This window comes from Micropterus salmoides, unplaced genomic scaffold (genome assembly GCF_014851395.1).
Source record: "Micropterus salmoides isolate LMB-PRFRI ecotype aquatic unplaced genomic scaffold, ASM1485139v1 Ms_hic_scaffold_2, whole genome shotgun sequence".
Classification (NCBI taxonomy): Eukaryota; Metazoa; Chordata; class Actinopteri; order Centrarchiformes; family Centrarchidae; genus Micropterus; species Micropterus salmoides.
In genome coordinates, this window is record NW_024041150.1 from 10,519,305 (window position 1) to 10,543,136 (window position 23,832).

General features: G+C 41.2%; 2 protein-coding genes across 3 annotated transcripts in view; one reads left to right on the plus strand and one right to left on the minus strand.

Annotated features, from left to right (window-relative positions):
• Positions 1–656: 656 nt before the first annotated feature.
• Positions 657–6,343, plus strand: rnaseka (ribonuclease, RNase K a). Its single transcript, XM_038731342.1, has 4 exons — positions 657–816; positions 3,051–3,130; positions 3,881–4,004; positions 5,675–6,343. Exons 1-4 carry the CDS (start codon positions 742–744, stop codon positions 5,690–5,692), a joined length of 297 nt encoding a protein of 98 aa, XP_038587270.1. The 5' UTR covers positions 657–741; the 3' UTR covers positions 5,693–6,343.
• A 1-nt stretch (position 6,344) lies between these two features.
• Positions 6,345–23,832, minus strand: part of alox12 (arachidonate 12-lipoxygenase) — a 41,218-nt gene continuing 23,730 nt past the window's right edge. Inside the window, exons 6-14 of one of the 2 annotated variants that reach the window (XM_038731340.1) lie at positions 22,416–22,588; positions 21,836–21,979; positions 20,979–21,182; positions 13,410–13,496; positions 13,038–13,207; positions 12,339–12,460; positions 10,489–10,589; positions 10,220–10,390; positions 6,345–7,634 (exon numbers count right to left, since the gene is read on the minus strand). In XM_038731340.1, the coding sequence (XP_038587268.1) occupies positions 7,455–7,634; positions 10,220–10,390; positions 10,489–10,589; positions 12,339–12,460; positions 13,038–13,207; positions 13,410–13,496; positions 20,979–21,182; positions 21,836–21,979; positions 22,416–22,588 (1,352 nt within the window). In that variant the 3' untranslated portion in view covers positions 6,345–7,454. The remainder of the gene's footprint in view (positions 7,635–10,219; positions 10,391–10,488; positions 10,590–12,338; positions 12,461–13,037; positions 13,208–13,409; positions 13,497–20,978; positions 21,183–21,835; positions 21,980–22,415; positions 22,589–23,832) is intronic. The other variant, XM_038731339.1, reaches the window with a different exon arrangement.

The window sequence follows — 23,832 nt, forward strand, 5'->3', positions numbered from 1 at the left end:
CCAATTAAGAATGGGAGATATCATGTCAGGACTTTAGTGTGGCTGAAATGCCCCATCGCTGGAAGTTACATCAAAGGATAAAATTAATTAACACTTTGAACGGTTGGCATCTAAGTGCTACAAATACAATGTAACCGCGGTGATACCCGCGTTTGATCAGTGTGCACAGCAAAGTGACTGAAAAGGACCTTAACAGATGGATGCATAATTCGGCAGAACAGATGTTGTAGGCTACCTGCCAAAATTTGCATCCACCTCTTTTGTCAGCATAAATGAGTGTTTCTGGTGTTACCTCCCGCAAGGTCCATGCAGTTCTCGGCAGGCATGCAGAATTAGGCACAACACCGGCTTGCATGCAGCATCAGCACCATGAAAGTCACGTGACTGACTTAAGGTCACTTGTTTTATTTCGTGTTTGCATGACAATTTATGTAAAATGTTTTTCAAAGAGGACACGCTGTATCTTTTGTTACACCAGTAATTGTTTGTTATAACAGACTAAAAATTATGATACATGCATTCTATCCTAATGTAATTATTTGCGTCTGATTTACATAAAATCATTAAATATAAAATTTGGCATATTTTAAATTAACACTGGATTTGATATTGAAATCAGTAATCCGACTTTTTCCTTGGAACTTCCGGTGTTCTCAGTCACCTGACTGAGCTGCTAGGAGTTTGACCTGCAGGTAAACTAGCAGCAGCTTCTTGTCTTTTCTAATAGAACACAGTTTAATAATGCGTGGCTTGATTTGCGGACCTAAACTCGCCGCGTGTGGGATCGTGTTGAGCACGTGGGGGGTTATAATGTTGGTGAGTTTGACTCTTTGGTCTTTCTTTTCGGTAACCCCGCATCCATGTTGCACTTGATTTGACTCCACGCAATTTTCCGACTTCCAAATAGATAACGTACTCTGGAAAGGTACTTGTGAACTCGGAGAAAAATACCCCGACTTCAAGAGTAGCAGCCTAGCAGCTGAATAACGTCACATAACAATGGCAGCTGGAAAATTGTAAACCATCAACTAAAAGGCAACATACAGTATATTTACATGTTTTTAAATTAAAATAATACATACTAGCATATAGTAAAACTTGTTCTGCATGTAAACTGATGTAGAAATATGTTGCTAGATAGCTGGTGACACATAAGGTTCTAAGTCATCTTCTCTACACGAAAGTTAAGTAAAAATAAAAAGTAAAATGGAAAAAAAAAAAAAACAGCCAAAACATTAGGAAGTAAAGCCTACATCATTTATTGACTCTTGAGGATTACCACTTCAGCCACTTGTTTTAAAACAAGAATGAATTCATTAAAACAGCCATGTTTTTCCTTCACTTCCGGCGTCAGGCACCACCATGCTCGGGGGCGGAGCGAGACTCTCAGCACTGCGACCAAGTCATTTCAACAAAGTTTCCATGACCCCGGACTCACTCCGAAAGTTCACTGAGTCCGTGTGCTTCGCTGCTGCCACAGCTGATCGCAGCCACTCTACTAAATGTCTGTGTTCACACCAGAAGCGATGTTTTTCCCAACGGAAACGGTGGTGCCTTGAACGCCCTGCTGTGTACGCAAGCGCACTGCATTTTCCTGCCTTTTTAACGCCGTTGTGTTTACAAACTTGTCGCAGTTGATTGGGTAACACCTGAGACACGCCCACCAAACGGGAGAATAAATACCATACAGCGTTGTTGTTCGTCTGTGTCTACAGCCATCAACAGGGCCAAACCTCATGGCCCACGGATCGGGCCCGTTGAAACGTGAAAACTGATCGTCCGCGGGAGCGCGCGCAGGATGTTAAAGCTGCATCACCCAGTTTCTGTGCGTCTACAGCTGCTTTAATCTGGCCAGTCACAACCTGAAAATAAACATCGCCGATTATACAGATTATACCTTACCCAGTCCTGTTAACCAGTTGAAATGATTTAATTATTATTATTTAATAAATAGCAATGAAACCAGTAACAAGTGATTGAAGCCTGTACTTACTGACTGAAAGGTTATTGCTACCTCAGAATGGCTTGATTTCATGAGTGTTCTATTTGACAGGTTATAGCTCACCTGGTCCTTTTATACTTTGGAATACCTTTAAATTGCCAAAACGACCCATAAAATGCAGTTTTGCACTTAAGTGATTGAAGTTCCTACCTTGTGACTAAAAGGTTATTTCTGCCTCAGAATGGCTTGATTTCATTCATGAGTGTTATATTTTACAGATTATAGTTTACCCAGTCCTGTTAACCAGTTGAAATTACTTTAAATTGTAGTAACAAGGTGTTTTGAACTTGCCCAGAAGTGATTGCAGCCTCTACTTATTGACTGAAAGGTATTTCTGCCTAAGTGACTTGATTTCATCCATGTGAGTAATATTTGACAGATTATCGCTCTGTCAAATAAAATGTTATGCCTGTCCAGATTAAAGCAGCTGTAGACACACAGAAACTGGGTGATGCAGCTTTAACATGGTGCCTGCGCTCCCACGAACAGCAATCAGTTTTCAGCGGACGATCAGCTGTCGCAAAGAAGACAACACGTTTCCGGGTTTTGACTGTTCAGTGTAATGTCTTCACTCTGACAGACTCGTGGGAGACAAAATATCCCACTAGAATTCAACAGCAGCACAAACACAAACTACACACTCCAAAATGACCTTAAAGTTGAACCTGTCGGAAACAGTTTAAGCTAAAAGTGAATATTGCAGAGTGAGAATTTCTGAAACATCTTACATCATATTATTTGTATTGCCTTACTTTTATTCATATTCAATTCAAGATTTTTTTTAAATGAGGAAAAACACCAAAAATAAGGTCAAAATGGCTTCACTAACTGTTTTATGATAAGAGTGTGTCATAAGGCAAACCGTTTTTTTAAAGAAGTGGGCTTGATCATATTTGGTTCACAAGGCTCTTTTATAAACCATATCATGAGAATTTACTGTACATGAATGTACAGTAAGTGGAGGGGGTGAATGTGACATGAAGTGCTCTGAGAGGTGGTACGAGGCTCTGTATGTACAGTCCACTTACCATGCCCTCTGCTTCTTCAGGCCATGCTGGGGATTTTCTTCACCACACATTCAGCAGTGCTTATTGAAGATGTGCCTGTGCCTGAAGACATCCACCGAGAGTAAGGCTTGGACTGTCACACTCCAGATCTCTGCCCATACAGAATGGACCTTTCTATTAGAGCTAGACTACTATATTGGCTGATATTTGCTTATTGCATATATATATATATATATATATATATATATAAAGTTCCCATAAGCATGTGCACGACAAAAAGCATCTTGGCACCAATAGCTTCACCTTGCGGCCAGTTATAAAATACTTGAGTTGTGGTCAATAATTTGTGATTTGTGAGGCAAAGACAACAAAGATTTTGTTCAGCTACATGTTCAACACAATGAAATGAGGTGTTAATAGCACCACTATGTGGTTAGTCATGAAACACTTTTGACCTTCAATATTTGTTTATAACTGCTAAACTGAATGGTCATGACTGCATTCATTCTTGTTATGTTATATTCAAATCAAACTTTGTGATTTAGCTGCAAACCCCTTGGATGACATTTTTTAACTTAAACATTCATGCAAATAAAGCACATTGAACTGAATTAAGTGTTCTTGAGCTTAGAACACAGCCAGGCTAGTTGTTGCCCCTTGCTTCTAGTGTTGATTCTTACTTAGCAAGGCTACCTACGTGAACATCTGTGATGACCACTGATCTTCTCATCTCACTCTGGAAGATAGCAAACAAGGGTATTCCCGAGATGTTTGAACTGTAACAGCTTTCAGTGAATTTAGAGAACATGTTCTGTTTTGTGTGAGATGTGCACTTTTTTGCTGTCTGTAATGTTGTTGTGTTTCCCCTCAGTACAAACCCTCAGAGGATCTACGACCTGTACAACAAGGTGGGCTACAACTGCTTCATAGCAGCTGCTGTCTACATACTGTTTGGAGCCGCCTCCTGCTGCCAGATGAGGCTCAACAAGCAGAAGGTGAGTTCATTTATTTGCCTTTTGAATGGAATGTTGAATGCATTAACATTTGCTAAAGGGCAAAGTAAGGTGTCATCCACACTATAACGTAGCTCTAGTGCTATTTTTCTTCATGCAGATAATCACAGGACCTACTGGTAACATTCTATGACATCTGTGTCTATGATACAGATTGTATTATACTGTGCTTATAGCAGTGTATAGTTATAGAAAATATTCATAATGCTTTATAAACAATAATCATAACACATTATAAAGCATTGACCTATAAGGCCAAGTGTCATAATACTTCATAATTGCTGTCACTCATTTTTGAAAGGGTCACATTGTATTATAGTTCTCATAGTTGTAATATATTGTAGATAGGGCTGCCCCCGACTAAAGATGTTCCTAGTCGACTAGTAGTCAAGCCATTAGTTGTCTAATCGTTGCACGTTTATGACATTAATTTAATTATTTAAATATATATTTTTGGGGCATCAGAAAATGGTTCAAGTTCCAGGCTGAGAAAGAATGTTGTCAGTAAAAATAATGTGCTACATTACCGGTGAATTATAATAATGTGTAATAAGCGTAATAATGAGCCTTTACAATCTACATTTTACAGTGGCTATGCAGCAGACCAGTGGTAATGATTGTCTGAATGTGTCGGAAAAACCAGCAACGAGGCTGAACATTTTTATTTACTGTATTTCAACGCAGTGTAACATCACACAAGTCTCATTGTTCAAAACACAGGAATAAATAGCTTCCAACTTCACAAGAACAAATAACTTACCAGCAGCATGGATGATGTATACAAATTAACTGGCTACTTAACACCTCTCCTGTCTTTGTCGTCCCCGGAGTCTGAGTCCTGGTTAGAGCCGCTGTTAATCACCTCAGTACCGTATTCCCTGTTATCAAACTGGCCTATATCAATTTTATAGATTATATAATGACGAAAAGTGTTAGCACTGTATTAAAGAAAAGGCTTATTCTTTCACATGATATGGAAATGTCCAAAAGTTCAAATAATTTGGAAGAAAATAGTGTTTTCACTGTTCACTAAAGAAAACATTCAACCTGATCTTAAACTATGCATTTGAAACTATATGGATGATAAAAACTGGAAGAATTTTAAAAAAGATAATGTCGGTTGGATTTATGAGTGCACAAAGAGTTAAAATATATAGCAAGTAATTGGAAGATAGTTAACAATATAAACGAGAAATCGTGGTTTCAAACTTTTGAAACATTATTAAGCTTAGAACAAATGTCAAACTCCATAGATGCAACTTCTCATGTAAGTTGGCAACAGATTAAACTCAGATTTACAACATTACCCTGTCCTGACTAAATAATTGTTAAAATTAATATTACCAATGGGCATTATCTGGAAGCAAACTACTATCCAAATTAACTAGAAGTCAAAACCTACAACCACTTAAAAATAAATAAATAAAAATAAATAAGTAGAAATAATGCAATTTAGGCATGTAGGCTTCAATGGAGACACATGTATACGGGGATATACGTAGGCTTGCATATACGAGGTATATATGTATATACACTCACTTTATTAGGTACACCTGTTCAATTGCTTGTTAACACAAATAGCTGGATTAATATACTGCTTGCTACAGTATTTTAATGTGTTCTCATATGATGTTGTCGACCTTGTTCTTTAGGAGTACCTGGTGCACTGAGGAGCTCCCAGCAGCACCCTGACAGCAGGAGGCTGTGTGTGGACCTGTTCTCTGATCACTCACTTCTGTCTCAGGGTTTAAATTTCTGTGCAAGCAGATCTATGTTCTGCACCTTTATGTATTTAGGATGAAATTAATTCTACCTCTAATCACAAGTGCTGAAATTATTTGATTATGGTAGTAAAATCTACCCACTGGAACTCAAATAGTTGTGTTATAATAGTTGTTAAAACATTTAAAGGTGGTAAATTATTTTGTCTGGACCTGATCTTCCATACCTGCTTCACTGTACAATAGAACATATTTCTGATTATTGCCAGTATCCACCTGCTTGGAATGTCAGTCATTAGATGGAGTTTGGCTTATCTGTCGGTACAGTGCCTCACAGCTCTCATATTCTGAATTTAGTTTTTATTCTAATGTCCACTGGATGACCAACGCGGATCAGTCATTCTGTCCAAAGTGTCAGCCCATCAGAATCATCATCTTACACTCAGTGAACACACTGAACACGATGGAAAACAGTGATCTGTCTGGCAATGTTACCTGATGGTTCACTCAAGCCACAGTCTCTAGTTTTGTACCTGTGGGATCCAAGGGCCCGCTGTTACTATAAGCATTTCAAGCATTAAAAAGAACATGGATAACCGAGTTGGCTTGATTATATTGTTTATTATAACACAAGTTTAAGCGGTATTATGTTTATCTTAATTTCAATCCTGCAAATGTGCAGTTTAGTGGATCATGACTAAGACTTTGAGCTTTTTAACACAACATCAAGGTCTGTTGCTGTAATTAGAATTTAAGTTTCTCAAGAAAGTGTTAAATACATGAAAAAAAATGCTATATAATATAATACAAAGAGTACACTGACAGAAAGAACCAATCCAAGTATAGTTTGACAGAATGACCTTCACTCAACGAATGTACTAGCTTTTAGCCACATCTCAGTCACCATCAGTGGATGGAGGGTGCTCAGTTTTAATGGACCTTCAGTCACATAGTAACAGGTGGTCTCTTTTTAAAGATGGGTTCTGCCTTCAGGTATTAATGTCCTCTTTGATCTTTCTTCTGCTGTCCACTGACTCCTGGTTGACGACCTTTGACCCCTTCCAGTTGACCGCCTGTCACGCTTTCAGATACTGAAGCACTTCTATTTCCACAGCATTTCACTCAAAAGTATATTTCAAGCTTCAGTTATGATGTGGCAGGCAGCTAATGCTTGGCTGACATTGAAACCATTAAAAAAACAAATTGGTTGCAATGCACACACACTTTACCCAACATAAATCCAACATATTATATATATGTAGTTTGTGTGTAGAATTCATGTTGAAGGTGCTCTTTGTACAGACTGAAAACAAATTTCCTCCACTGAGGACAATAAAGAGTGAATCTGAATCTGAATGTCCACCCTTATTCATTGGACACTGGCCATGCTGTGGATGTGGCTGTGACGCTACCAAACAGCTTTGTGGATATTCCATTTACACCCCTTCAATCAACACAGACACTTTGCCTGGTCAATAAAATCATGTCATACAAATCATGAATTGTCTAATCAATGGCTTGCAGAGCATTTAATACAAATAAAATATTTTCCCTCACTTGGCCTTTCTTGTGTTCTTTGCATTGAATCAACAGGATAACATGGATTACATGGTTAACAGTAGTATTTAACGTAAAAGGGAAGGCAAATCTCAGAGGTGTCAGGTATGCACCATACAGAGTGAATCCTGCATGTACTATTCTGTTAGTCTTTCTATATAGTGATGCTGTTTTCTATGCGGCTGGGCAGGAGGTAAAGGTACTTGAGCTCCAGTCCTTCATTCTGAGTCAGGATGTAGCTCTCAATCTCTTTCAGCTCTGTTCTGAACCTCTCAATCAACTCCTGGGCCAGCTCCTCTGTGAAGTACTCCTCTGTGTACTGACCCAAAGGAATCTAGGCAGAAGAAAACAGGAAGTTGCTGAAGAAAGAGGAACCAATGTGGGTGGTGTAACATGATCATAGTCAGATCAGGCTCAGACCAACAATGAGAAAACGGAAATGTTTTTGTAAAATATTTTCAATGAAACAACACATTATGTAAATGTCCTAAAATGGAATTACAGTGGAAATTATGTATGGATATATAAATGGAATTATGAATGCAGCCCTCTGAGAAGTATAATCATGCATATGTACGCAGTACTTGGTTTGGGCCCCTTTTGCATGAATTACTGCCTCAGTGCGGCCTGGCATGGATGCTATCAGCCTGTGGCACTGCTGAGCTGTTATGGAAGACCAGGATGCTTCAATAGCGGCCTTCAGCTCTTCTGCATTGTTCGCTCTCATGTCTTTCATCTTTCTCTTGTTCAGGTCAGGCGGGTTTGCTGGCCGATCAAACACAGTAATCCCATGGTCAACTTTACTATTTGTGTGTCATTCACCAGAGGCTCAGCTATATGAGCACAGCTAAATGTATTGGATGATAATGAAACAGTTAGTGAGCTGGACAGTTAGATCGCAGTAAGTGGTGGAGAGGCCGTGTACCTGAATTTCGGCAAAACCACAATAAATCTAAATTGAATGTTATGAAGCAAACAGTGTTGTTTTGTGTCCTTATGTGGATTTTGTGTTGGAGTCTGTGTTGTGCTAGGAGCTGGTTGTTTTGCGGTGTTAGTGGACTGCATTTCGTTAGCTGTAGTTTTGTCGCGCTAGTCAGAGAGAGGCTCGGGAGTGCGCATGTAGCAGAAGATATATTTGTATTTGAGTGTTACGGTGTTCGGTTCGCTCAATCTGTAAAGCGCAAGACTCACCATGAAGGTTATGACTTTGATCCCATGTCAGGAGAAATCTTTCTTCCACATATTGATTATAGCGACTGTTTCACATGCTCACAAAAAAGCATGTGCTGCAGCATGTGCGTTCCGCCGATTGATCCTAATCCATCAACCTACAGATGCTTATTTTCATTATCTCCAGACAGAAGAAATTTAGAGGAATCACGTTTTCTGATGGCTATTTCAGAGGTGTGTAAAGCAGGCTACAGGCTAATGTCATGTAATTTCAAAGTAAAAGCTCTAAATTCAACTCAAAATAAAGCACTGCTGCAAAAACTTTTTCTATTATGTGGTTTATAATGGACTGTGGTGCAGAATCAGTGACAATGTTACACACTCTTGGCTTACATTCACCAGTCCATCGCAGGGCCACACATAGATCATCACAGAGTACGGTCTAGACCTGCTCTTTTATGAAAAGCGCTGTGAGATAACTGTTGTTGTGATTTGGCGCTATATAAATAAAATTGAATAGACAAATAACCACTCGCACCCACAGACAATTTTAGAGATACCAATGAACCTAGCCTGCATGTCTTTAGATGGTGGGAGGAAGCCGGAGAGAACCCATTGGGACACGGGGAGAACATGCAAACTCTACACAGAAAGGCCGGGGCAACCGTGGTTTGAACCCACAACCTTCTTGCTGTGAGGCAACAGTGCTAACCACTGCACCACCGCGCCACCCTACACAAATATATTTCCACTGAAAATGGAAAATATACAATTTCTAAATAAGAGGCACAAATCTTGTGCATTGTGTTTTACAAGTCACGTATCTTGACATTTGTTTGTGAATACTTAACTACTTACTTCTAATCCAATAGTTTGTTATTACGAGAAACTGTTCGTGTTTTAACAAGACAGTTTCATGTTATTTTCTTATTACTCTACCCAAAACTCAACTCTTATAACACGATAAGTAGGTATATTGGGTGTAGTCCCTCTACTAGCCATCTCAGCTACTGATACGTGAAACTCCTGACAGTTCAACAGCACTATCACCTCTGAGCTCTGCCAGGCTCCAGAGAGACATTTAGTTTGTCAGATTCATTCTAAGTATGTTTTGTATGGTTTGTAACATTTATGTGTTATGCCATCTTGTTTAGAACACTCCTTTAAAATAGTTTTTTTTTTGATAGGGTTCAGTGAGTTTACCATACTTACCATACTTGGTTTCTTTAAAAAAAATATTCCTATGATATTTCTCACTGATATTGTACCTCATGCCTTTATCCCTATTTGTCTTTAAAAATCATAAACTCAATTGTGAGTTTATTTTATTTCTATCTTATATCAGTCAGTGTATCAGGTTAAGGTCATATTAATGGAACTTTGTGTTTGTGGTTTGCATCCAGAGGCCCTTCAGATAAGAGTAGGCAGAATACAGGAGAACACACAGCTACTGCATTCTCAGCAGTTACCGTCGGTTTGCTTTTAGCAGCATGTATTTCTTGTTGATATAAAAGTGAACCAAAAGTGCTTATTCTTACTTCACTTAGATGTTTGACCGTCACTGTTCAGAATTATATATGTGCAGAGTTTGACACTAGAAGACTGATTTCACATCTGCTGCACTTTCCTGTCAGTGAATTTGGCTGACTCAGCCCATATAAGCATTGTCAGTTTATTAAAATTTTTATTTGGAGTCCTCACTTCATGTAAAATCTATTACCATTAAAAACTAGACAAAGACTGACTCACTGCATCTGGTTGTGGTCTCCCCAGATGCCATGTGATAGCCATCTGCACACAGGACTGGCTGACATCAGGAAGAGTGGCCATGACCATCTCCATGGTAACTTCATCCTTGTTTGTTGGTGGGGGGTGTCTCATGGTGCAGGGGGTGTTGGGGACCCAGGCACACCAGTCAAACTGTAAAAACATGAACAGGGACAGAATAAGGTAAAGCCCCTTCAACAGTTCACCAGGTCATCTGAGAGCTTCTTTGACAGTGTGACAGAGTTGAGCACCTGGCCGTTATTAGTAGCAGCATGCTGAGCTGTGCTGGTGAAGATGGCCACTGACAGCAGGGTGGACAGTTCCTCTCTGGTGGTGAGCTTACTGTGCAGACCTGTACATACATTCACCCTCAATTATTACATGCACAATTAATATATAATTTTTTTTATCAAAACAAAGGCTTCATTTATCATTGCTTGGACCAAGAGAGTCAAAACAAAAAGACCCACTATGTAATATTGACAAATATCTAACATTGGATTTCTGGGCAGCTGAATAGTACTGATGTCAGTCATGGGACCCAAAACACACAGAGCATTTATTTGACGACACTGTGGACCGGCCCAGATTAGGCTGCACTCTCCGACCAGCCTCTGTCATACTTGTCATGGTTGGTTACATGATCTATAACTATTGCCCGTATCTCATTTGAGATTTCTTTGTCTTATGCCTTTTTTCTGGCTCTTCCTCGTCCTCTGTGCCCCCTCTCCCTCTTCCTCTCCCCCTCACCATACCACCTTGCACTCTAATGCCCCTTTCTCTTGCATGGGCAGACTCTTGCTCCTGTCTGTCTCCTGCATGCTCCATATTCCACAACTTTAACATTGAGTCTTACCCTCAATCGTTTTAAATATGTTTGAGAACTGATTGGTTTACCTGTTTTACCTGTCCTATATTGGACAGCAGTTGTGTTTGGTTGCTCTAAATTGTAAGGAAATTGAATCCCCATCCATCCAAGTCTACCCATCTGAAAAGTTTTACAACAATACCACATAACTATTATGTATCTATGTGTGACAGGTTATTGTGATTGTTGGTCGCTCTATTTAGCATGTAGGGATTTACACAAGTAATGTGTATAATTGCATTTGAGAGAAATATGATTCAATAGCTAACAAATGCGAAATATTTTGATCTGCAAGACTTACTCAGTGCATTTTGCGCCGATGCAATTACCAATGACAACTGACCTAATGATCATATACAGTATCTCACAAAAGTGAGTACACCTCTTATATTTTTGTAAATATTTGATTATATCTTTTCATGTGACAACACTGAAGAAATTTGACACTTTGCTACAATGTAAAATAGTGAGTGTACAGCTTACAACAGTGTAAATTTGCTGTCCCCTCAAAATAACACATCACACAGCCATTAATGTCTAAACTGCTGGCAACAAAAGTTCAATTCAATTCAATTTTATTTATATAGCGCCAAATCACAACAACAGTTATCTGTGAGCGCTTTTCATAAAAGTGAGGACACCCCTAAGTGAAAATGTCCATGTGTTAAATTTGGTGAGATAAACTTATTTGGTTCAGATGGTGTCAAGTGTGTATGGCGGTAACCAGGTGAGTAGTACAAAGACAAGTGTGTCTTGCCTGCAGCAAATTTACACTGTTATACAAGCTGTACAGTCACTACTTTACATCGTAGCAAAGTGTCATTACGTCAGTGTTGTCACATGAAAAGATATAATCAGATCCCCCCAACTATAATTTAAATATCTTTATAAAAATGCCCTGGACATGGGCTTTTTAACCTGTATGTTAACTATAAAAGCTGGGTCGGGCAATTAATAAATCAACGATTCTGACATATGACAAATGAAAAAAATCCAGTAGCTGTGGCTGTCACAAGACTGTAATAAGTACAGCCTACCTGCCTGTCTACCTGCCTGTGCTCACTCTCCCCGTACACTCACTGCGCATAAAATTGTGTTTTGGGGAGTGGCCTTAGAGGGAGGGGGAAGGTTTTTTTGGTTTTATTACTTTTAAAATGTAGCTGTCTCTTACTCATTCTCCGGCATCACACACCCCAGCTTTAAGGATAAAAATGCAGGATATTAATAACTGACCAAAGTTTGGGAGCTCTGTGAAGCCTTCCTGTGTTATGTCTCTGATCCAGGCTTGGAGCTCTAGGTCCTGGTGCACATCATGGTCTGACTGGTAGTACAGGCTTACCATACCTGAGACAAAACTGAAGGAAGAGTACAGTTCAAGTTATGACTCATAGGAGGCAGAAATACAGCTGGCCTTTGTACCTTTTTCAGTGCCATAGCAATTTATATCCAAGCATATAATTATGGAATCAATATGACCCCTCTGAAAATGGAAAAGGTTTAGATCTGCTGTGCAGGTACTTTAAATGGTGTTCTTTGGGGTTGTTCTCTTTTCACTGAAATGTTTCACAAATTATTGGTCAGATCCAAACAGAGAAACAGAAAGGCAGCTGTGTGTTGTATTCACTTTTTTAGAGGCATTCTATCCCCTACTAGTTTACTAGTCCATAGAGAAGTATCCAGTGTGGATGCTGAGCACTGTGAGATATGCTAGATGTTGCACTGTAACCCATTTTAATGTGATAAAATATTTTTGTTGAAATTCTGTTTAAATCCCAACAGCAATCAATAAATCAAACATGAAAAATGTCTGTCGCTGGAAGGCCTACCTGACTACCTGTGTGCACTCCACCCATGCACTCAATGCACATAAACGTGTGTGAGCCTGAAAGAAGGAGGTAGGATTATTATTCCGATATTATCTAGATTATATACCTGTGTATGGCCTCCCACAGCATCAGACTGTGTTCTCTGTAGAAATAGTTTGGAAGCTGGGAAACTCCTCTGTCGGTGAAGTCGTAGCAGGGGTGCAGAGAGCGGTAGGTCAGCACCTTGTACTCTCTCTGAGCCAGAATCAACAAACCATCGCCACCTGTAGACACAACCTACACACACGCGTCCATCAACACGATGATGGGCACGATCATGATTATCATCATCATGTTTGTTAAGATTAATATTGTGACTGTGATATGTTGGAGGGCCTAGTGACATTAACAGTATCTTTCAAAATATATCAAACCCACTTCTAATAACTTCAAAACATTTCAAACTCTCAATCAAATGTACTGTTTCAGACTGACACACCCTCTTGAAGATGCCATCAGCAGAGATGAGCTGAGTGCGCCCCCTACAGTTGATCTCTAGAGTGTAGCGCAGATGAGGGGCCAGGAGCTGCAGTAGGATGACATAGAAAACTGTTCAGGGTACAACCTATGGGTACAACGTAACTGTGTTACCTAAAGCTTGTCAATCTACCATCAAACCAAAATACCATACATTCTTAATTAAAAGCCAGGTTCTCAAATAATGGCACAGCAGTCCACGCCAAAGTATTCTCTCCTGCAGAACACACTGCTTGTGAACTGCCTGAAACGCGTTTTTTGTAGTTCAGCCTTTTTCTTACGTTATTATCTATGTCACTATGTAACACAGCACCACCTCCAGCTAGGTGACCACTGCAACCGAGCAAATCTACCTCACTGTCTGCCCTTGTTACACAAAGATGTGGAAGGTACAAGCAAAGCATGCCAATTTGTCTGTTGTTGGCTGCAAGAACCAACACAAAAGTCTTCATCTACACCCACCACACCTTGTTTTAGTGTTTATTTTGTGTGGGAGGAAAAACGCTCAGACCTTGCCAAAGGCCCACACTTTTACACTTTACTCTATACTTGGATGTAACTGTAACTTAGACTTAGATGAACTGTGGTCTTTTTACTCATGAATCTAGTCTTCTTCTGTTATCAGGCCCTCCTTACCAGGGCCTCCTATGTTATAATTCTTAGTTTACTCTAATCTAGCCTGGGCCCAGGTGCAATCAACATTATGTGAGAATCAAACAAGGCCCCACTGTCTCTCGTTCGGATGTCTAATTAATTTTGAATCATGGTGTTCACCTTAACTTCCCCCCCTGGCCAATTAGTAACAATGCTTGACTGGCTGGGTGTGTGTGTCTTGTACAATGTGAGGTGTGTTGTGTTCTTGTGAAGTCTTGGTCTTCCTTAAATGTGAAGGCCGCAACAAGGCTGAGTGAGAAAACTGCATCCCAAAGTTCAGTGTGTCTTTTAATAAAGACCTTAAACATTCTAATAAACATATGAAACATTATCTTAATCCAGCTAGGCATATAAAATGTTCAAACTTTATGGTTAAATAAAAATCTTCAAAATTAGCCTGTTGAACTTGAGGTTAGCATGTTGTTGTGGCTATGTTTGTTTCTTCAAGTTGGTTTTTGTGGAACTTCATACTGCAGTGCTAGTTTTGTTATAAGGAAGTCATCCTTGCAGGTGTGTGTGTGTGTGTGTGTGTGTGTGTGTGTGTGTGTGTGTGTGTGTTATTGCTGCTTTATGTAAAAATAGTTGATAGAAACCCTGATGTTAACGATATAGCTACGTGTGAAAAAGACATGATCAAACTGCAGGAATTTATTTGCTTGGCAACGTTATGTGACTTTGGTTGGCACCCAGCAGCTAGCTTGCTCTGACCATAAAGCTGTAATGTTAGTGGCTCGCTGGCCGTGAGGCTGAGGTTCGTACATATCAGATTCATGATCGAAACATGTGCAGTAGTGAGGTTTTTGGTTTATAAGTGGTTATTGTGGTAAGTTAGTGCAATGTTTAGCCCCATGGTGGAAGGAGGAGACGTGGACTCGGGAATTCTTCAATTTATTTCTTCACCAGTCACATGAACATCATGAACTAACATTAAACAACAGAAAAAACTATGGGGCCCTGAATATTGGGCTCTAGCATATGCGCCCTTCCAGGCCAACACTGTTCTGCCCAGAGGACCCTCAGCCTCCTTCCTTCATACTGGAAACCAATCCTTCAAGACAAACCAAAATTAATTATTAACCATTATGCTAACTCAACATTTCTGGCCACATCAATATAATAATATAACAACTTTAAAGCCAGAAATTAAATGTTGCATGCTGAACAAAGCTTCTCAAAACAGAAAAATTCTAATGGTTATGCTAATGCTAACAGTAATCCTTCGATCAATTTAATGGCTAACAGGCCTATGATTATATGATTATAACCAAGATGGCGCCGCAGACGGCCACCTCGGGATTACGCTCTGTAGTGCTTTTTGTGTTTTTGTTAATCAACGCTGTTTTCTGCCGTCCCTCTCTGGTAACTTTTACCAGAGAAGAGCTCTTAAACATTGGACTTTCAACTGCACATACTATTCCACCGCTCCTTAATGAACCTGGAACTTTCCCGGAGTTACTAGTTGGAGGAGCGGCAGCTCTGTTTGGGATCCTTCGGAAACGTCACAGGGGAAAACGTGCAGGCGCACTGGTTAAGCTGAGACAGCGGGGATTTCACACTGTGCTCCCTTGAATTCACCTGGTGAATGTCCGCTCTCTTGCCAACAAAATGGATGAACTGCTGCTCCTCAACAGAACCAACTCGGACTTCTGCAGATCTGCTGCCCTCTGTTTCACCGAATCCTGGCTCACCAAGCGCATCCCGGACAGCGCACTTCACCTACCGGGATTTAATCTCATCTGCGCGGATCGCAAAAGGGAGCTCACGAGAAAAACAAGGGGAGGCGGACTCTGTTACTATATAAATGAAGGTTGGTGCACAGATGTCACAGTGTTGAAGAAATCATGCAAGCCTCACCTAGAAACATTATTTATAAACTGTAAACCGTTTTATTCACCGCACCACCGAGTTTGTTCTGGTTGCCGTTTACATTCCACCTCAGGCCTGTGTTAGTGAGACGTTACTACACTTAGCCGACCAGATAACTAACGTGGAGAAAAAACATCCAGACTCCCTGCTCATAGTTCTGGGGACTTTAACAGAGCAAACCTCAGCCATCAACTTCCAAAGTAAAGACAGCATATTAAGTGTCCCACCAGGGACAATAACACACTGGACCACTGCTACACAACATTAAAGGACGCCTATCACTATGTTCCCCGTGCAGCTTTGGGACTCTCTGATCACTGTCTGGTTCATCTTATCCCGACACACAGGCAAAAACTGAAATCTACAAAACCTGTTGTAAAGTCTGTGAAAAGATGGACCAACGAGTCAAAGCTGGAGTTACAGGCCTGCTTTGACTGCACTGACTGGAGTGTTTCTGAGGCTGCAGCCACTGACCTGGATGAACTAACTGACACTGTGACATCTTACATCAGTTTTTGTGAGGACATGTGTGTGCCGACTAAAACCTTCCACATACAACAACCAAAAACCCTCGTTCACAGCAAAACTCAGGCAGCTTCGTCAGACCAAGGAGGAGGCCTTCAGAAGTGGGAACAGAGTCTTGTACAACCAGGCCAGGAACACTATGACTAAAGAGGTCAAAGCTGCAAAGAGGTGCTATGCTGAAAAGAATAATAATAAATAATAGCTTTGCAGCCAACGACCCTGCCTCAGTGTGGAGAAGCCTACGGACACTCACAAACTACAAGAGACCATCCCCCAAAGCCCACAGTCACACCTCTCCCCCACTCCAACGCCATCTTCAAACAGTCACCTTCCCCCTCTGACCTCTCACCTGCACTCAAGATCTGTGAAGAGGACGTGAGCCACCTCTTCCAGAGGCAGAAGATCAGGAAGGCTCCTGGACCTGACGGTGTCTCACCATCGTGCCTGAAAATCTGTGCGGACCAGCTGGCCCCCATCTTCACTCAGATCTTCAACAAATCACTGGAGCTGTGTGAAGTTCCCTCCTGCTTCAAACGCTCCACAATCATCCCAGTCCCCAAAAAACCCTCCATCTCTGGACTGAATGACTACAGACCTGTCGCCCTGACATCTGTAGTCATGAAGTCCTTTGAAATACTGGTGTTGGCCCACCTGAAGGACATTACAGGCCCCTTGCTGGACCCCCTGCAGTTTGCCTACAGGGCTAACAGGTCAGTGGATGATGCTGTCAACTTGGGACTGTATTACATCCTGCAACACCTCGACTCTCCAGGGACATATGCAAGGATCCTGTTTGTGGACTTCAGCTCGGCATTCAACACCATCATCCCGGACATCCTCAGCACCAAACTCACCCAGCACACTGTGCCAGCCTCCACCTGTCAGTGGATCACAGACTTCCTGACTGACAGGAGTCAGCAGGTGAGACTGGGGAACATCACATCCAGCACCCGGACTATCAGCACTGGCGCCCCCCAGGGATGTGTGCTCTCCCCCCTGCTCTTCTCCCTCTAAACCAACGACTGCACCTCAAGACACCCATCTGTCAAACTCCTGAAGTTTGCTGACGACGCAATGGTCATCGGCCTCATCCGGGACGCTGACGAGTCGGCCTTCAGACGGGAGGTTGAACAGCTGGCTCTCTGGTGCGATCAGAACAACCTGGAGCTTAACACGCTCAAAACTGTGGAGATGACCGTGGACTTCAGGAGGAGCCCCCCTACTCTGCCCCCCATCACCATACTCAACGGCCCTGTGTCTGCTGTGGAATCCTTTAGGTTTCTGGGTTCCACTATATAGCAGGACCTGAAATGGGACCCCAACACTGACACCATCATCAAGAAGGCTCAGCAGAGGATGGACTTCCTGCGTCAGCTCAGGAAGCTCAACCTGCCTAAGGAGCTGTTGATCCAGTTCTACACAGCCATCATCCAGTCTGTCCTCTGCACCTCAATCACTGTCTGTTTTGGATCTGCCACCAAAAAGGACAGGAACAGACTACAACGGACAGTCAGGACTGCAGAAAAGGTCATCGGTGCCAACCTGCCCTCCATTCAGGACTTATACATTTCCAGAGTGAGGAAACGGGCAGGAAACATCACTGCAGATCCATCTCACCCCGGACACAACCTGTTCCAACTTCTCCCCTCTGGTAGGACAGAGCACTGTACGCCAAAACCAACAGACACAGAAGCAGTTTCTTCCCACAAGCCATCACTCTGATGAACAGCTGATTTCTGACTCACGGTGTCAGGAACATTTCCTGTGCAATAACCCAGTAACTCTGCCTCTAATCAGCACCTGTTTACTGGTTTCCACTTATTATTTATTTATTCACCTTCTCTATTTCAGTGCTGTTCATACTATGTCATATTGTATATACTGTATACCAATACACCTACCTCAGGTCATAAGGTCATAGGTCTTATTTATTTTTTCCAGCATCCTTTGCACTATGCTCCATCACACTGTGTACATGTGTACATGTATGTGCATGTGTACCTGTATATCATATCCACCTTTAACATGTACATAATGAGAATAGTTTACTCTTGCATCCTTTGCACTCTGATTACTGCACTATTTGTCAATATGTCTATATTGTTTTGTTCATAGTGTGTATGTTAGTGTTGTCTATACTGTAGTTTGTGTCTGATTTTATTTTATTATTATTTTATTCTTGTATTATGGTATTTTTGTATAAGTAAGCACGTCGTGAGCAATGTATAACCCTGAGTCGAATTCCTCGTATGTGTACACATACCTGGTAATAAAGCGGATTCTGATTCTGATTCTGATGATAATGCTCATGCTACATTTAGCTTTGCTTGCTAATACCAATGCTATCATTGGCCTAAATGAAGGCATGGGGTAGCCCTATGACATTTCCACCTCCCTCTGGAGATGACCCCTGTGGCGTCCTAGCTGTGCAGTTCTCTCTCCCTTTTCTGTAGAGAACCTCAAAGTCAAAAGGCTGCATGCCAAGAAACCACCGTGTTATCCTGGAATTGGTGTCCCTCACATTCTGGAGCGATGTGGTCTATCTCCAGAATGAATTTCCATCCCAGCAGCAACGCCCACTTAGCAAGGCGTTCTTTCTCTACAACTGAGTACCTTCCTTCATGTTTGTTGAGTTTCCTGCTGAAGTACAACGCAGGCTGAAGATTACCTGGTTCCCCCTGAAACAAAGAGGCTCGACTCCAAGTTCAGATGCATCCGTCTGGAGAATGAGTGGCTGCTGGAAATCGGAACTCTTCAGTACAGGTTCCTTACACAGAGCACGCTTCAGAGCCTGAAACGCCTCCTCACGCCCCTCTGTCCATTGCACCTTTTTGGGCTGGTTCTTTCTTGTCAGGTTGGTAAGAGGAACTGAGAAGGTAGAGAATCCTGGGATGAAACGCCTATACAACTCAACATGTCCAGAAATGACTTGACTTGCAATTTAGTTCTAGACCTTTTGGCTGACAATATGGCATCTACAGTGCCTTTCCAAGTTGAGGTCTGATCACTCCCTTGCCCAGCACATAATCCAGATATTATGATTCTTGCTTGGCAAGTGCACATTTGTCCGGGTAGATGGTCAGGCCTGCATTGCTGATTCTCCCTAGCACTTCCTTCAGATGAGACAGGTGATCCTCCCAGCTGGAACTATAGACCACCACATCATCTAAGTAGACCGCATCATAGGACTCTGTGCCCTTCAGCAACCTGTCCATTATCTTCTGAAATGTTGCAGGGGCCCCATGCAGGCCAAAGTGGAGCACTGTAAAGTGGAAGTATCCAAAAGGGGTTTTGAATTCTGTCACCTCCTTGCTTTCTTTGGTGAGTGGGATGTGAGATCCCCTTACATAGGTCCAGTGTACTGATGAAGTTGGCACTGCCTAGTCTCTCAATGAGATCGTCAACCCTGGGCATGGGGTACAGGTCCAACCTACTCACACCACTGACTTTTCTGAAGTCCTAACAGAATCTTAGTGTTGTTCTTTCTTTGGCACCAGAATTATCGGGCTGCTCCATTCACTGACAGAAGGTTCTATCTCAGAGAATGTTCATAGCCCAAGTCCTTTCCTGTCTCTGAAACAAACTTTTTAAGCATACCAACCAAATTTTTTTTGAATCGCTCAACCAGTCCATCGGTCTGAGGGTGGTAAGGGGTGGTTCTCACTCTCTTTATACCTAACAGGTAATAGACTTGAGAAAGTTTACAGCTCATGAAATTTGAACCTTGATCAGTAAGAACTTCTCTGGGGATTCCTACCTGGCTGAAAAACTTAAGCAAAGCTCGTAAACTCGTGCTAAGATTAGCTTCACATGCTAATACCGATTCTACCACGGGCTTAAATGAAGGCATGATAGCCCTATGACAGGTAGAAACGCAGCTAGACTAAGTTCCCTGGTTGCAAAAACATCATCAGAGCACAACAATCTTGTGTTTCCACCATTGTTTTCCTGCAACAAACTCGCTTTTCACAGGATGTAACTTTCTGTTCATATTTCAAATTTAAAGCCTGCCAGTAAAGGGAGGGACTGTGTCAGTTGAGCCACTGGAAGTATTTTAATATGAAACATCTGTGCAGTGTGCGTATTGATAGTAACTTAACAGCAATCAAAAAATTAATGAAAGAGACTGGAAATAATCAATGAAAAGCAACAATGTTTGTGTTTAAAAAAGAAATTGTTTCTAGCAGAGTGGTGAGAATGACATGACTGCTGTGGAAATGTAGATTATACTGAAAGCACAGAAGAGGAATTAAAAATGTTGTCCTGTCTCTAATATAAGCGTGTTTCACAGTATAGGTCTGGTTCTCTCTGCATTTGAAGGCCCCAGCCACTGTTTCAGAATGTGTATGGTAGTTTTACATTTACCAAATACTGTAAACTTACAACAAATGTCTACTCTACTTTGTCCCCAGTATGCAGATATGGGTTCAATCTTCTAACTGAAAGTTAAGACAGTTCTGACTAATATGACTTGTGTTGATTTTACCTTATATATAGGATGCACAGCAGGCAGCTGTCTCAGAGTAGCCACACAAAACACCTCTATCACCAGGTGAGTCCTGAGCAGGTGAGACAGCAGCTGGAACACCTGGAACTCAGAGGTACGCACCCACATCTTAGCCAGTAGCCAGGCCAGGGGCGGGTCTTTGGGCAGGAATATGGGTGTGTCCGGGCCTGGAGTCTGCTCTAGCTAAGGACAAGGAGGGAAAACTAATACAAACAGTCCTATTCCACTACCTAAAATGGAACTTGAATTCACATATCTAGAAACCTCACAGACATATGAAGTTCAGAAATTGGTCACCAGTTTCCACTGTATTGTAGTACCTGCAACCTTGCATTTGGAAAAAACAAACAAACGACAGCGCTGCAGCCTTTCTTTGATGTTCATTCAAAATTCTCAGCATCCAGTCAATACTGTCTTTAGTAGGTTTACATTCACATGCTTATTAAATCAAGTCATTAAATATTTTTATTTTTTATTTTTATAATTTTTAGGGTTCTCAGGTTTACGTTCCATACTCTCAGATTTGTATTAAATGTTCTCTGATTTATACTCTCAGATTTCATATTTGAGAAATATTTATAAAATGTTTTCACTATTCTCAGATTTTTACAATATTTCTAAAAATTATATTTAGCACCTTTTCCCCAATATTTCCCTAGTAACGAAAGTCCTAGACTTTGTTACTTGATGTTACTATTTGGTGCTGCAACAACAAGATTTCTTTACCGGTACTAATCACGCTTCATTAAAAATAATCTGCTCGTGGACATCAGTGACATGTTGAGTTAATTTAGTATTTCAGTACAGGTCTATAGGCTTAATGGATGTGAATATACCTGTATAGCAATAGGTATGAGTCCATCATCTGGGTGTTGGTACAGGAGACAGAGCGGAGCAGCGACATACTGAGGTTTACCCCTGATTGTGTTGGTGGGAATCCCATCCATGATGGCGTAGTCTAACAAGAAGATATTCCCTGCCTGGACAGGAGGAAAGCAGAAAATTAAGATGAATGTGGACATGGAAGGAGCAGAGACTATGAGATGAATGAACAATTTTGAGACATAAATTAAACAATTCTGCTCTTTTCTCCATCTCTGTCACGTTAAAGCATTAATAGATCATAGACAGATGGAGTGGCTGTGGCTCAGGGGGTAGAGCGGTCGGCCACTAACTGGAGGTGGTTTGATCCCAGGCTCCCCCAGTCTGCATGTCAAGTGTCCTTGGGCAAAACACTGAACCCCAAATCACACACCGGTGGCTGTGTGTATGAATGTTATTCCCTTTCTGTGTGATTCTTTGCCTCTGCAATCAATGGGTGAATGTCACGTAGTGTAAAATGCTTTGAGTGGTCTCAAAGAATAAAAAAGCCCAATACAAACACAGACCATTTACAGTGTTCATACATCACTCCACCTTGAGTTCTTTGTCCAGGTTGGTCCTGGGAGCAATGGAGCTCTGCACCATGTCTGGTGTGACGGGGAAGTTGTCTGGCAGCTTCTTGCACCTCTGGATCATCCTTGGGTTAGAGCCATTTATACACTGGTAGCCAAAGAACCAGTCCTCCTTCCAATGCTCCATACAGTACTCTGAGTCAAACACACACATACGGGGTTGTGTAATCAACTCTCCATTCTGTCTTTGTAAGATAAATGTGTATAAACTACTGTACTTCATAGTCAAGTGTTAGAAGCTTGTATTGTTAACACAGATAATAGCTATTTTGTTAGCACTGAAAAAGAGCTCCCCATGAGACTTTGACAAAATGTCTATGTTTGTGACTCATATTTATGAGAGTATTGATACCATCTTTGGGATCACTGTCAGTCGTTTACTGCAGAGATGGCTCTCAAACAATCTTGTTCCCATTCACTTTGGCAAAATGTTTCTATTCACTTTATGAACTTAACTATGTCACACCTCCACAACACTGGTTTTACAATCTGACAATCACTTCCTTTGAATCATACTGAGGCATTCACTTTTAACCAAAGCAGATTTTGTTTTACCAGAACAGACCTTCTTGCTATGGAAAATTTAAAATGCCTAAATAAAAACATCTTGTTATTAGGGCTGAAACAATTCATCGATTATATCAATTACTAAAATGCATCGACACAAATTCTTTACATCAAGGCTTACTGTCGCACATCGCGCTTACGCTGTGTGAACACGACGTGATTATGATGGAGCGGTTTGCAAAGTGGAGGAAGAGAGAAAAATAGTGATGGACGCAGAAGAAAGTGTCCAAACTGTTATGTATTTCAAGCTAAAACAAAACAACAACTCTGTAATGTTAAAGTCCATCCACTGTAAAACGAAACTTATGTCGCCTTCCGCAACAGCATGACGGCACCTGATCAGAAAGCACCAGGTGTTCTGCCAGCAGAAAGGTAACAGTAACAGCAACTTTAGCATTTAACTCTAGCCAAAGTAAGCCTCAGTCCTCAGCTGAAAATGTACACACGTGCGTTGTTCTCCTGGGTTTTAATGAGTTAACTGGGTGTCAGGGAGCTGCACCTTAGTATAACTTGGGTGATGTTTGTGTTGGTAAAGCAGTTGTCTGGTTGTTGGTCTGATGATGTTGTTGGTCTGATGATGTTGTTGGTCTGATGTTTGCTGGATGACACACGCATTTTCTATGTTGTGATTTTATTTTAATGTGGCATGAAAATTAATGTTACAATGAAAATAATTCATTCAGTTATTAGACAAGAACCCCCCCCGCAGTGTTCTTTTAAAATGTGTTTTTTAATTAAAGTGTGACACGTTAAATGAAAACATCAAGATTTTGTATTTCACTTTTTCTTTGTTTGATTTGCTTTATTTACAT